We start from the raw sequence: 13,624 nt of genomic DNA, 5'->3' as shown, positions 1-13,624 counted from the left end.
TGTCTCTAGCTGCATATGTATGGAAAGATGGCCTAGTCGGCCATCACTGGAAAGAGAGGCCCATTGGACTTGCAAACTTTATATGCCCCAATTCAGGGGAATGCCAGGGCCAAAAGAATGGGAATGGGTGGGTAGGGAAGGAGGGGGGTATGGGGGACTTTGGGGATAGCATTGGAAATGTAATTGAGGAAAATATGTAATAAAAAAAAATAAAGTTGACAGGAAGGGGGTGACCTGGCTGCTGTATTAGATGTCTTTATCTTTGCATCAGTGAACATCTTTTATTGATTCCTTCTTCAAAGTTTAAAGCTATCGTCACAGGTGTTGGCCTGTTCCTTGTTACCCTGTCTTTTATGTGTTGTCTTTTATTTACTGTTGAGAAGAGGTTTGTTTGTTTGTTTATCTGTGCAGGTGAGTCGAGCATGGGGACATTTTGATTCTCCTCACTGTTTTTTGGATGGTGGTTATGTGACCTAACTCTGAATGAGGAATATCTGATGATCTAGCTGGGTGTTTCGAAGATTAGAAATATTGTGTGAGTCACTAAGAATGAATTTGGGGGGCTGAAGAGATGGCTCAGTGGTTAAGAACACTGACTGCTCTTTCAGAGGTCCTGAGTTCAATTCCCAGCAACCACATGGTGGCTCACAACCATCTGTAATGGGACCTGACGCCCTCTTCTGGTGTATCTGAAGACAGTGTCAGGGTACTCATATAAATAAATAATTCTAAAAAAAAAATTAACAAAGAAATGGATTCGACTTAGATGTCCATTGAATGAATGAATAACGAAAATGTGATTCACACACAAAGGAAAATGAAATTAGCAGGAAAAAAAGGATGAAACTGGAATGCATTACTCTGAGTACGGTAACCGAGAAGACAAATGCTATCCAGGCAGTGGTGGCGCACACCTTTAATTCTAGCACTTAGGAGGCAGAGGCAGGCAGATTACTGAGTTTGAAACCAGCCTGGTCTACAGAGTGAGATCTAGGACAACCAGGGCTACACAGAGAAACCCTGTCTCGAAAAAGCAAAAACAAAACAAAACAAAACAAAACAAAAAAACAAAGGAGAAGGAGGAGGAGGAGGAGGGAGAGAAGGAAGAGAAGGAGAAGGGGAAGGAGAAGGAGAAGGAGAAGGAGAAGGAGAAGGGGAAGGGGAAGGGGAAGGGGAAGGGGAAGGGGAAGGAGAAGGAGAAGGAGAAGGAGAAGGAGAAGGAGAAGGAGAAGGAGAAGGAGAAGGAGAAGGAGAAGGAGAAGGAGAAGGANGAGAAGGAGAAGGAGAAGGAGAAGGAGAAGGAGAAGGAGAAGGAGAAGGAGAAGGAGAAGGAGAAGGAGAAGGAGAAGGAGAAGGAGAAGGAGAAGGAGGAGAAGGAGAAGACAAATGCTACATATTCTCCCTCATATGTGGGTGTGGGTCCTGGCTTTGAAGGATTTATGTATTTAATTTGGAAGTATCTGTAGAGCCCAGGAGGCTAGAAAGGGCCATAAGAGGGAGAAGGAAGGAGGCTTTAAAGGGAGATGGGGGTGTGGGGCTCTGGAATTGTGGGGTGGTGGGAGTAGACCAATGATGGTGGTGGTGGTGATGGTGGGCAGGAATACTGGGAATTAAAGACTTAAGCAGGAACTGTGGCAAGGGAAAGAGGAGAGAAGATGGGGAGCAGTGGCTACGGTGGAATCAGAAGAAGGATTGAAGACGCTCAAGAGGAGGGCGACCCCATGGGAAGACCAGCAGTCTCAACTAACCCAGATCCTAGGGAGCTCCCAGAGACCGAGCCACCAACCAGGCAGCATTCACGGGTTGGTCTGAGGCCCCCTGCACATATATAGCAGAGAACTGCCTGGTCTGGCCTCAGTAAGAGAAGATGTGTCTAATCCTCAAGAGACTTGAGGCCCCAGGAAAGGAGAAGCCTGTTGTGGGGGAGCACCCTCTCGAAGGCAAGGGGGAGGAGTGGGATGAGGAACTGGGGGAGGGGGGATGAGGATGGGGCAACAGCCGGAATGTAAATAAATAAAATAATTTTTAAAAAGATTGTGGAAATCCCCTGTGAAAGTCCACTACTTTAAGGAAATTAAAAGGAATATAGAGACTCCCTCAAGCTCTCTCCGTCACCAGCTTACTTGTGGTCTGTTATGTAGTTATCATTTTTCATGGTCAGCTAGAGTTTGGCAAGTACCTCTTTTCTTCTGTTTTCTTTTCTTCTTTCCTTTATTTCTTTTTTAAAGAATTATTTGTTTATTTTTATGTATATGAACACACCGTCACTGTCTTCAGACACACTAGTGGAGGGTGTCAGATCCCATTACAGATGGTTGTGAACCACCATGTAGTTGCTGGGAATTGAACTCAGGACCTCTGGAACTGCTGAGCCATCTCTCCAGCCCCGATAAGTACATTTCCTAATGTCACTCAATAAAGAGTGACAAGGAATTGAGCTCCCAGATAGATGGCTTCCAAGTCTACATTCATGTACAATTAAAAAAAAAAAATGCTCAAATCAAGACATTACTGTTGTTAAGGGTCTTCATTACCATATGCAGCCAGAAACGGATTTTGTCCTCACAACCTGTATTGGTAAGCGCCCCACCCTATTCCTTTCCTCCCCCAAGCTGCAGTGTAAAAGTCTGGTTCCCTCTGTTGCTCTGAGTATTCAAGTTCACACTTTTTCAGCTTACAAACTTTCCCTGGGATGCGGCAAGAAGGCTGAAAGCCTGCGCCTGCGCCCCCTGGTGGTGGAAGCAAAAACTAGGGGTTGGCCTTCCTACCCTTGTGGTTTTCCTTTGTAGAAGCCTCCCATGTTGAGGGAACTCCAGAGCTTTCAAAAGCTCGCACCATTGGGGCGATTGCACTGAAATCTGATCTGTGTGGTTTTTTGTTTGTTTGTTTGTTTGTTTGGTTTTTTTGTTTGTTTGTTTGTTTTAGTCCTACCCAAGCTGGTACGTGTCCATTTTCTCAAACAATGAAGATCGAAAAGGGTGGAACAACTCTAATTGTTGTCTATCACCAGAAAGTCCAAGTTTCTTCGTCTCACCGGTTTTCAGCCAGATGGTGTGTGTGTAGTGGTGGTGGTGGTGGTGGTGGTGGTGGTGGTGGTGGTGGTGATGGTGGTTGTGTGTGTGTGTGCGTGCGCGCGCGTGTGTGTTTACACATGCAGATACGTGCTGATGCATGCATCAGAGGCTCTTTCCTTCTACCATGTGGCAACATCAAGCCCAGTCAGGTTTGGTAGCAAGTGCCTTTACCCACTGAATCATACTGCTAGTCTTTCTCCCAATTCCTTTTAATTGTACAGTTCAGAGCTACATTCAGTCTACTCAAACTTTATAGGCCTCGAATCACGGTAAATAATGTTGATCTGACCCCCCCCCCCCCGCCCCGCCCCAGGTGATCCCGGTGTGGTTTATTCACTGTAGGTACCCACAGGGCTTTGGAACACGCCCAAGCCTCTCCAACCTACTCCCATCATCCCCCACCACCGCCAACCCACACGGGCCACCCCTCCCCCTCCTTGATGTCTCTGCTCCCTTTGTCCTCATGAATTGAATCAGCTGACAATCCACGAAAGTGGGAAGACCCATACACTCCCATTTTTCTTTTGGTAAGAGGACACGCTTTAAGGAGCCAGTGCAGGTTGCCACATGCTATAGATGTTACTCGACGGTCTCAAAAGGGCTAAGCAAAGTATCACGTCATTAGAGTCTTATTAGCTGTGTGAACCCATTGTGACTCCCCCCCCCCAGAAGTATGAGGACCAGAAGCTGGAGACCTGTGGGCAGGTGGCTCCCTCCTGCCGTGCCCATAGAGTGTTACTGTGTACTGTGACCACAGTCTGGGGAAGACCAATCCTGACCTGAGGCTGCCAACCATTCTCATTGATGAATTATGAGGATCTTGATGGCGTCTGGTGGTTCTGCCCCTGAGGCAGGGGCGATGGGAACGGATGGTAAGGAAGCACGCTGGCAAAAGGCAGTTGTGTGGAGGGCTTGACACTGAGCGTGAAGGTCCATGATATATGGGCAAAAGTAGTGATGTCGCCGGGCGTGGTGGCGCACACCTTTAATCCCAGCACTTGGGAGGCAGAGGCAGGCGGATTTCTGAGTTCGAGGCCAGCCTGGTCTACTCACTTTGTAAAGTGAGTTCCAGGACAGTCAGGGCTAGAAAGAGAAACCCTGTCTTGAAAAACAAAAACAAAAACAAACAAACAAACAAAAAAAGGAGTGATGTCAATGGGTGGGACCTGTGCCTGGAGTCAGAAATGGAACTCAGAAAGCAGAGCTTTATGACTTTGAGCCTTAAAAAAGGGTTTTGATGGCCCAGTATTTCATGCCTCTGGTTGGATTCATAACTGCTCATTGAAACTATAGCCAAGCCAGACTCCTGAACTTCCCAAGAGGAAAGAAGTTCAGTGCAATCAAAAGCAGATGCAGTCAAGACAGGCTGGGTCGTGCACATGTGTGTGTTCCCAAATATGTAAATATAACATGTTCAGTTCACATATTACTTGTAGCTATATGTTTTTCAGGGCTGACCATTTGGTATTGGATAACCTACTGGTGTACTTAAAGCCTGATGAAATATACATAAATTAATAATAACAAGAAAAAAATGAAGATGGACTGGGTGCAAACCCAGGACAAACTAAGTTATTACTTGTATGATCTTGGAAAAAAATCCATCATTTAAAGAAATCAGATTCTGTTTCAAGGTTAAGTAACTTGATATATGCAAAACAGTTAAAATGCTGAGAGCTTCATGTCAGTTATTTTTTCTTATTCTCATGGACATTTCTCGGAGAATGTCGTTTCCTTCGGCCTGTGGCTTGTATGGAGCCGTTGAATTTGTTCTTTGCTTTTTTTTTTTTTAATTCAATTTAATTTTATGTATGTGGTGTCTAGCCTGCCTGTGTATCTGTGTCCCACATAAGTGAAATGTCTGTAGAAGCCGAAAGACAGCATTACATCCCCTGGAACTGGAGTTACAGACGGTGTGAGCTACATATAGGTGATGGGAAACAAACCTACGTCCTCTAGAAGAGCAGCCAGTGCTCTTAACCACCGAGTCGCTTCTCCAGCCCCACACAGGTGAATTTGAAACAGGAAATTTATGATTTAAGACAAGGAAGACCATGGGGTGCCATTTATTGCAAAGCTTCTTACAAAATGCCATCTGGGCTTTTGCCAGTAAACAGACACATGACCAGCGTCATCCTTATCTGTCACCTCCACTTTTTCTTGAGCTCTTGGGCCTCACAGACAGATTGGGAGTTTTTAATCATTCACATGGCCTTTTAACTGGAGCTGTGAGGCTAGGTCATATACCTTTGGTTTGAGGAAGTACAAAGTTGGAATCCTTTCTACAACAGGACATTATGTTGTTACAGTAGGCAACCCATACCCACCCTAACTTACAACCAAAGAAGCACAAGCCTTCGATTGTGGTACATGTCTCAAAGGATATACCCTTATTCCCGATCGAACAGTGACCTGAAGAATAGAGAAAGGGCAATCAGTCTTCAGAAAGCTAGGAACGAACCTGGGCTTGTTTTCTCTTGTTGATGGAGAGTTTGGTATCTGCTCATTCTCCCTCTGGGACCCATCCTTTTACTTCCTATCATACTTCAGTAAGACTGTGGCGGCTAGGTCTATGAAGAGGGATTTGAGTTGGGCATGCTGGTGCACACCTTTAACCCTAGCACTCTAGATACTGAGGCAGTTCTAGGAGTTCAAGGCCAGCCTGGTCTACATAGCTAGTTCCAGGACAGTCAGGGCTACACAGAGAGATTCTGAATTAAAATAAAACAATAGGAATATGGTGAGTAGAGATGTATGCATCATGAAAAGAACTCTCCTAAAGGTCCTGGAGGTTTTCAGGAAATAGTGAAAGATGGTTCGTATAGAGAAAGGCAACCCTTAACCACTACCTAGCCCTAAACCGATGGCCCATCTCCTGTGGGTGGAACTTCCCATTCTGGGCTTATACCCATAGATCAGGCTATCTATCTGTCTGTCTGTCTGTCTATCTATCTATCTATCTATCTATCTATCTATCTATCATCTATTTAAAATTTTAGGATCTCAGCTTTTAAGAGACCTTTTCAGACCCATAGTCCACCGCCTACCTGCAGGCAATGATGTCACCAGGATGAACAGTAAGCACGAAAGACGCAGGTTCATAGCTGTGGAGGGTCTGGAGCTGGAACTGCCGAGACAGCTGTCTGGAAGCCTTGTTTATAGAGATGATCTGGGTTAGGTGGGGCTGGATTCAAGCTCACTCTTCCAGGGAGATCCCAGCTTCTATAGAGGTCAGAAGAAGAGGGGTGAGGCCCTGGGCCGTTCAGCACTACCCTCAATTCTTCAAAGCACACGAGTTGAAGGCATTCAGCGAAGGACAGAGTGGCCCTACCCATGGAAGCAGGACTTCTCACGCAAGGCCTAAGCACTTTTCCTCTCCCCTTTCGAAATTTCAGGAGAAAAATGGTTATGTCATTTGCCTGCAAGTCACATTGAAAGCCCAGGGGTCACAAAAACTGTACTACAGAGCACAGGCAATTCCTGGCTGGGAGGGGCACAGGTAAAAGATACTCACAGGGTTCCAAGAAGCAAAAGGCTCTTAGCATGTCAACAGGGTTTGACTAAGAGTAGAGGGTTTGCTCAGCGAGTGGAGAAGTCTCCTCATTCAGTTTTACTTACTCGTCTGTCCAGATTCTGCTGTGGAAAACTCCCCAGTGAGCTTCCTTTTCCAAATGGCTTGAGACACCAATCTGGGTCTCTTGAGGACCTCAGGCAAGAGGGAGGAGCCCCCACTGCGGGGCAGCTGGGTAGTTGGGCTGGAACTCATTCTGCTTTTTCATAGGAGGGCTGTTTTCAAGGTCAGATGCCTAGATCCAGAGGTGGAACTGAACATTAATTCTCTGGAGGTAAGGATGTGGCCTTTGGAAAGTGCCATTAGGCCCACACTCCTTGGGGCAGTAATGAATGATTAATACAAGCTCTGATGTTATTCTGTCCTTTGAGGTAGGCTTTTTGCCAAGTGGCCCACACACCGTAGTCTGTAAGATGCCCGTAGAGTGTAGTTTTATTGATTACACTGTGCTTTGAAGGCATACTCTCTTTGAAGACTTTATTTAGTAGCTCAGCTCCATCTTCATCTTCTCCAAAACCACATGCATTGTGGGAAGTTCTCTTTTGAAGATATGAGGATATATATATATATGCATATATATATGCATTTCTGCTGGTATACTTATTTATTTTTTTAAAGATATTTATTTATTTAAGCTTTCTATTTACATATATGCCAGCATGACAGAACAAGGGCATTAGATCTCATTGTAGATGGTTGTGAGCCACCATGTGGTTGCTGGGAATTGAACTCAGAACCTCAGAAGGAACATCTAGTGCTCTTAACTGCAGAGCCATCTCTCCAACTCAGGTATACTTTATTTAAAAAATTGTGTGTGTGTGTGTTCACATGTGTATATGTGTGTTCAGCATGCATGTGGAGGAGGTTAAAGGACAACGTTGTGAAGTTATCTCCTTTCACCTTCGTGTGAGTGCTGAGGACTGAACCCCCACTATGAGGCTTGTACTTTACCAGCACAGACATCTTTTTTCTTCTACTTTATTTTTTTATTAGATATTTTCTTTATTTTCATTTCAAATGCTATCCCCTTTCCTGGTTTCCCCTCTAAAAACCCCCTATCCCCTCCCCACTCCCCCTGCTCACCAACTCACCCACTCCCGCTTTCTGGTCCTGGCATTCCCCTACACTGGGGCACTGAGCCTTCACAGGACCAAGGGCCTCTCCTCCCATTGATGACCGACAAGGCCATCCTCTGCTACATATGCAGCTGGAGCCATGGGTCCCTCCATGTGTACTCTTTGGTTGGTGGTTTAGTCCCTGGGAGCTCTGGGGGTACTGGTTGGTCCACATTGTTGTTCTTCCTATGGGTCTACAAACCCCTTCAGCTCCTTGGATCCTTTCTCTAGTTCCTCCACTGGGGACCCTGCAGCAGAGCCATCTTTCCGGCACTCATGCTGGTATCCTGTAAGTACTCAGTATTATCACCATTATAGCATCCATCTTTCTTTCTCCTTCAGAGACCTCCAAATGTCTTTCTGATAGACAAAATCCTGCTGAGAGAGTGTTACTCTGGTCTCTACTGATGCTCCTAAACCAAGAGCACTACTGTGGATTAAACGCCGAGTGAGACCATGATGGTGGGTCCCACACTGAAGTGTGTTGGTGGCCAGTGGTGAGGTGTCTCTCTCAAGGAAGGAGTCTTTGCTAATGAGATATTCCAGAGCATCCTGCATTGGATGTACAGTCTCACGAGCTTCAGCTGCTTCTCAAACATCTGCTATCATAAATACAGGAAAGAGATCTGGCCATCCTTTTAGAGATGTAAAATCAAGGCTCAGGGGCGTAGAAAGGGCTTGCATGGAGAAAACAAGCTCTGCTGGAGTTGGTTTCTATATGCGGTATTTTGATGATGTGTTTGAATAACAAACCTAAAATCATGTCTTTGTTTTGAATGGATATTCTCATGCCGGACCACTTTCCCAAGAATGATGGCTATCAGTATAATAGGAAGAAAAGATACCTTTTATAAAAGTATTGCTGCTCAGCATCACTAACTACCTAGACATACAGATAAAAACTGGGATTAAATATTTGGCTCCAGTAAGAATGGCTACACTAGAAAAACAGAAGATGGCAAGTGTTGGGGAGGGCGTGAAAAGAGGGAATATTTGCAGACTATTGGTTGAGATGTAAATTAGTAGAACCATTATGGGCAATAGCATGGAAGGTTGTCATATATATATGTATATTAGGTATTTTCCTCATTTACATTTCCAATGCTATCCCAAAAGTCCCCATACCCCCTCCCCTACCCACTCACTCCCACTTTTTGGCCCTGGCATTCCCCTGTACTGGGACATATAAAGTTTGCATCTCCAATGGGCCTCTCTTTCCACTGATGACCGACTAGGCCATCTTTTGATACATATGCAGCTAGAGTCAAGAGCTCCGAGGTACTGGTTAGTTCATAATGTTGTTCCACCTATAGGGTTACAGATCCCTTTAGCTCCTTGGGTACTTTCTCTAGCTCCTCCATTGGGGGCCCTGTGATCCATCCAATAGCTGACTATGAGCATCCACTTATGTGTTTGCTAGGCTCCGGCATAGTCTCACAAGAGACATCTCTATCTGGGTCCTTTCAGCAAAATCTTGCTAGTGTATGCAATGGTGTCAGCGTTTGGAGGCTGATTATGGGATGGATCCCTGGATATGGCAGTCTCTAGATGGAAGGCTGTCTTAATTAGGTTTCATTGCTGTGAGCAGACACTATGACCAAGGCAACTCTTATAAAGGACAACATTTAATTAGAGCTGGCTTCCAAGTTCAGAAGTTCAGTCCATTGTCATCATGGTGGTGGGAAACACAGCAGTATCAAGGTAGACATGGTGGTAGAGAAGGAGCTGAGAGCTCTACATCTCAATCCAAAGGAGAACTCAGCCTCCTCAGGCAGGTAAGAGGAAGTTCTCTTCCACAATGGGTGGAGCCTGAGTGCAGGAGGAGACCTCCAAAGCCCACCCCCACAGTGACACACTTCCTCCAACAAGACCACACCTCCTAACAGTACCACTCCCTATGGGCCAAGCATATTCAAACCACCCCAAGGATCTTCTAGAAATTCAAAGAGACTACTTTATCATCAAGAATGACACTAGTGGAAATTTGTTAAAAAGAGATGAAATTGGCATGTCAAAAAGACACCAGGGACTTCCATATCAATTATGAAAAAAAACCTCCCCACAATATCAGTAAATTGATATTTTCTCTCAACTGATGACTGGGCAAGGCAAAAAGAAAGGGCACCTATGTTCAATATTAATCACCTGACATGAATGGAACTGGAGTCCTGTAAAGTGGGATAAGAAAGAGAAGCACCACACTCTCTCACTCACACAATGTCTGAGTCTAAAACATTGACCTCGCACAAGGTGAGAGCAGAACTGTGGTTATTTGAGGAGGGAGGGCAGGCAGAGAGGGCTGTGGGACAAGTCCCTCAAGTGTCTAGGTTACAGCTAAATGGAAGCAGGAAGTTATAGTGTGCACACTAGGTTGACCATAGATAACAATACTGTTCTGTACATTTAAAACAGCTAGGGAAGGAATTTTAAAATTGTTACCAGCTGGGCATAATGGCTCATGTCCATAAGCCCAGCATTCTGGCGGTGGAGGAAGGACAATCAAGAGTTCAAGGCCAGTCTCAGTGAGTTCAAGCAAAATGAAACAAGGCTTTTTACCAAAAAGAGGTGATAAATGTTTGTGACTATGAATAATTAATCTAACTTAAACATTGCACAATGTCTGTGTGTTTTCTTTTAATATGTAAGATTTTAGTTTATTTTGGGGGGATCAGGTTTTGCAATGTAGCCTAGACTGGTTTTGAACTTCCAATTCTTCTGCCTCAGACTTTTTAGCACTAGTATTACAGGTATTCACTACCATATGTGGAAAATTTTATAGATCTATCAATTAACAAAAAAGACTATGAACTGCCTAGGCTAGCCACCTCCTAGAGAAGTGTTTCTCAACCAGTGGGTCACCTAAGACCATTGGAAAACACAGATATTTATATTAAGATTCATAACAGCAACAACATTACAGTTATGAAGTAGCAACAAAAATAATTTCATGGATGGGAGTTACCTTGACAACATGAGGAACTGTGTTAGGGGTCACAGCATTAGGAAGGTCGAGAACCACCTGTCTAGAGGAGATTTGTTGACATACCCCCTCAATCCGTTGAGAATCTTGGGAGATGTGAAGGAAGCTGATAGGTGTTCCCATGTCTCTGTTTGACTTGCACTCATCCCTATTAGTGGGAGGCACACACATGTTCAGAAGGTACATGCATTCTATAAGTTGCTACTTTCTCAAATTGCATGGAGATTCCAGACCCTAAACTATCTGGAAAGAGGTAGAGGCACCTCTCTTACTGAGCTGGCTAGTGCAGGGCTGCTCTATTGGCTCCATTCAGCCCCACAGAGAACCTCAAGGGTAATGTCTGTGAATAAGAGGAGAAATGACCTCCACCATTGCTTCTTGCATCTTCAAAATGTGAGTCTTTAACTCAGGAATTGAGGGCCTTACCATGGCCTCTCCTTTGGCCTTGATGAAATTGCCTCTTGAGGTCTTATCCAGAACACTCCACTCTCTGGCTATGTTCCTGTAGATCTGTATATTGGGATAAGCCTTGGAGTTGCACAGCAGCTAAGGTTGCAGGCACAAGAGCTGCACAAGATTAAGCCGGTGAGAAGTCTAGCATCGAGGGAAGAGGGGCTCACACAGCTCTACCCTATTAGCAGAACTAGGAGTGATTGCTGCTGGGGGGAGGAAGGAGCCAGTTTTCTTCCGGGAGGTGACCCTGGTAGGTTGCCCATGCTCTGGTGGATGGTCCTCTATCCATGCACATGCTGGCAGCACTAAACGAACTCAATAGGTTAAAAAAGAGAGTACTTGAAGTTAGGAGAAAGAGGTGGTAGTGTGGTTCTGGTGGTATAGAGTAAGGAATGCATTTGACCTTGGGCTAAACATGTATGAAATTCTCAAAAAAAAAAAGTAAAAATATAGTTAAGAGTACAGTTGCAGGATGCTTGAGAATCTATGATCAATGAGAGGTGACTTCAGACCAAAAGAATCAAGCTGGCTACATAGAACATTATTCAGACACAGGCAGATAGATGGATAGATAGATAGACCGACTGACAGACATACAGACAGTCAGACAGACAGATTAATCACTTTCTGTACTTGGGTAAGTTCAATAAAAGTTGTAAGATCTGGTTGTCCCTAGTGGATGGGAAACATACCTGCCCGAAGTGATTGTGTAACTAGTTGAAACTATTATTGCCTTTGATAAGAAAGCCCCTGGCATTTGCTTTTAAGACTTCATGCTCTCACACCCTGGGATAGCTGCCCAGAAGTCCCCAGGGCTTGTTGCTGCTTTTCTTGGCCCCTGTCAACTGTCCACAGTCTGTGACTCTTCCCACAGACATTGTAACACCTGGGAGCTTGTTCTCAGAGTCTTAACAAAGTGTAATAAGTTAGGCGATGTTTATTCCTTGGATTTCTGAGAACGATGAGGGGCTTCAGAGACAAGCATTACCACAGTGCTGGGAGTGAACGAATGAGGCACAGAGCTAATGTGGAAACACTTGAACGGCTGAAGTTTCGTCATGGCTGTTTGAAGAGGGAAATCCAGTAGAGCACATGAAAGAAAATACTCGAGAGAGTGAGAGGAGATTCGGTTTAGTTCAGTGGGGTCAGTATTTGGGCCACTTTACAGTTGCCTGTATTTCCAAGAAAATTCCCCTGTAGTAACATGGCAGGAAGAGACTTATAAAGCCATAATTTCACTTGATTCATTTGTGCACACGTGTGTACATGCACACGTGCACACACACACATCGTGGGTATAGTAGCTCACACACAATGTGCCAGAATGTCATGTGGGTTCTTGGGATTAAACTCAGGTTACCCGGCTTGGTAGCAAGTACCTTTTCCCACTGAACAATCTTCCTGTTCCCAAGGTTATAATTTTGATGTAGTTAGATAAGACCTAGGAGAGTTTATATATGCAATATTATAGGGCATATTGTGCTTAGAACGAAGCAGTGAAGAATTTCTGAAAGTGATTACACCTGGAGTAAAATCTTTAAGAGTAAGTAGAAGGGAGCATCCTAGAGAGTCTAGGAAGGGTTGATCCCAAGAACACTCAGTAGGTGCAGCTGAACAGAGCATGAGAGTACAGAGTATGAACATGCATTTGTGTCAGAGTATGAGATCCTGGTACAGGTAAGGTTTGTTAGGTCTTTACAGCCAAGTATAGAAGGGGAAATTTCCACTGGTGAAGACGGAGTATATGGTGGGAGAAGTGGTGAGGTTGGTTTCCTGTCTGTGCATGCCTACTGAGCACTTCCATGTCGGATGGGTTTAGGGGGAAGACTGGAGTTAACAGAGCTAGAGTTTTTTGGTTTCTTCCCATAGACATTTCATCAGCTCTTAGGGCAACGCTCCCTGCTGGCTTGTCTTACACAGAAGCAGGGCTCTAGCAGGTTGAGTCTCCTATGGAACTGCTATTAAGAACAATAACATGCCCTTCTGGTCCACACCAGCATGCCAGCAAGGTCCCCACAGGACCCTCCATGGGATCTTAAGACCTCTGGTGAGTGGAACACAACTTCTGCTCCAATACAATCTCGAGGGACCTGAGACTGCATTAATTAGGGAAGCAGAAAACCCAGCCTGACCAGGGTCACAAGTCCATTCCGGTCCGTGCCAGCACTGGGGCGCCTTGGGTGCAGAGTCTGCAGACACCCCCACAGGACTCTCCACGGGATCTTGGGACCTCTGGTGAGTGGATCACAACTTCTGCCAGGAGGCAGGTTCAAACACCAGATATCTGGGCACCTTCCCTGCAAGAGGAGAGCTTGCCTGCAGAGAGTACTCTGAACACTGAATCTCAGGAGAGAGCTAGTCTCCCAGGTCTGCTGATAGAGGCTAATAGAATCACCTGAGGAACAAGCTCTAACCAGAGACAACTATAACA

The 13,624-nt window shown here is 45.1% G+C and overlaps 2 protein-coding genes across 4 annotated transcripts in view; one reads left to right on the top strand and one right to left on the bottom strand.

Moving 5' to 3' along the window:
• The first annotated feature begins 3,747 nt into the window (after positions 1-3,747).
• Defb135 (defensin beta 135) overlaps positions 3,748-13,624 on the top strand; it is a 16,728-nt gene continuing 6,851 nt past the window's right edge. Inside the window, exon 1 of the transcript XR_002379738.1 lies at positions 3,748-3,946. The gene's annotated coding sequence lies outside the window, so the exon portion shown is untranslated. The remainder of the gene's footprint in view (positions 3,947-13,624) is intronic.
• Defb136 (defensin beta 136) lies at positions 5,108-6,780 on the bottom strand. Of its 3 annotated transcripts, none has more exons than XM_021182472.2 (3): positions 6,693-6,780; positions 6,122-6,296; positions 5,108-5,486 (listed from the first exon to the last, which is right to left on the bottom strand). In XM_021182472.2, the coding sequence occupies exons 2-3, from the start codon at positions 6,174-6,176 to the stop codon at positions 5,314-5,316; spliced, it is 228 nt and encodes a 75-aa protein (XP_021038131.1). In that variant the 5' UTR covers positions 6,177-6,296; positions 6,693-6,780; the 3' UTR covers positions 5,108-5,313. The 3 variants fall into 3 exon arrangements, with proteins under 3 accessions (XP_021038131.1, XP_029325078.1, XP_029325077.1); XM_029469218.1 differs by having other exon boundaries at positions 5,133-5,486; positions 6,122-6,225; positions 6,693-6,771; XM_029469217.1 differs by lacking the exon at positions 6,693-6,780 and adding an exon at positions 6,589-6,679 and having other exon boundaries at positions 5,133-5,486.

This window comes from Mus caroli, chromosome 14, assembly GCF_900094665.2.
Source record: "Mus caroli chromosome 14, CAROLI_EIJ_v1.1, whole genome shotgun sequence".
NCBI classification, from domain to species: domain Eukaryota; kingdom Metazoa; phylum Chordata; class Mammalia; order Rodentia; family Muridae; genus Mus; species Mus caroli.
This window is presented reverse-complemented; position numbering and strand designations above follow the sequence as displayed.

What these genes read in the sequence shown, in the direction of transcription:
- Defb136 (XM_021182472.2), bottom strand. Translation starts at nt 6,176, where the DNA reads ATGAACCTGCGTCTTTCGTGCTTACTGTTCATCCTGGTGACATCATTG. An exon ending in GGTGACATCATTGCCTGCAG is followed by an intron (nt 5,487 to 6,121) that starts GTAGGCGGTGGA and finishes TCTATTCTTCAG; the next exon opens with GTCACTGTTCGATCGGGAAT.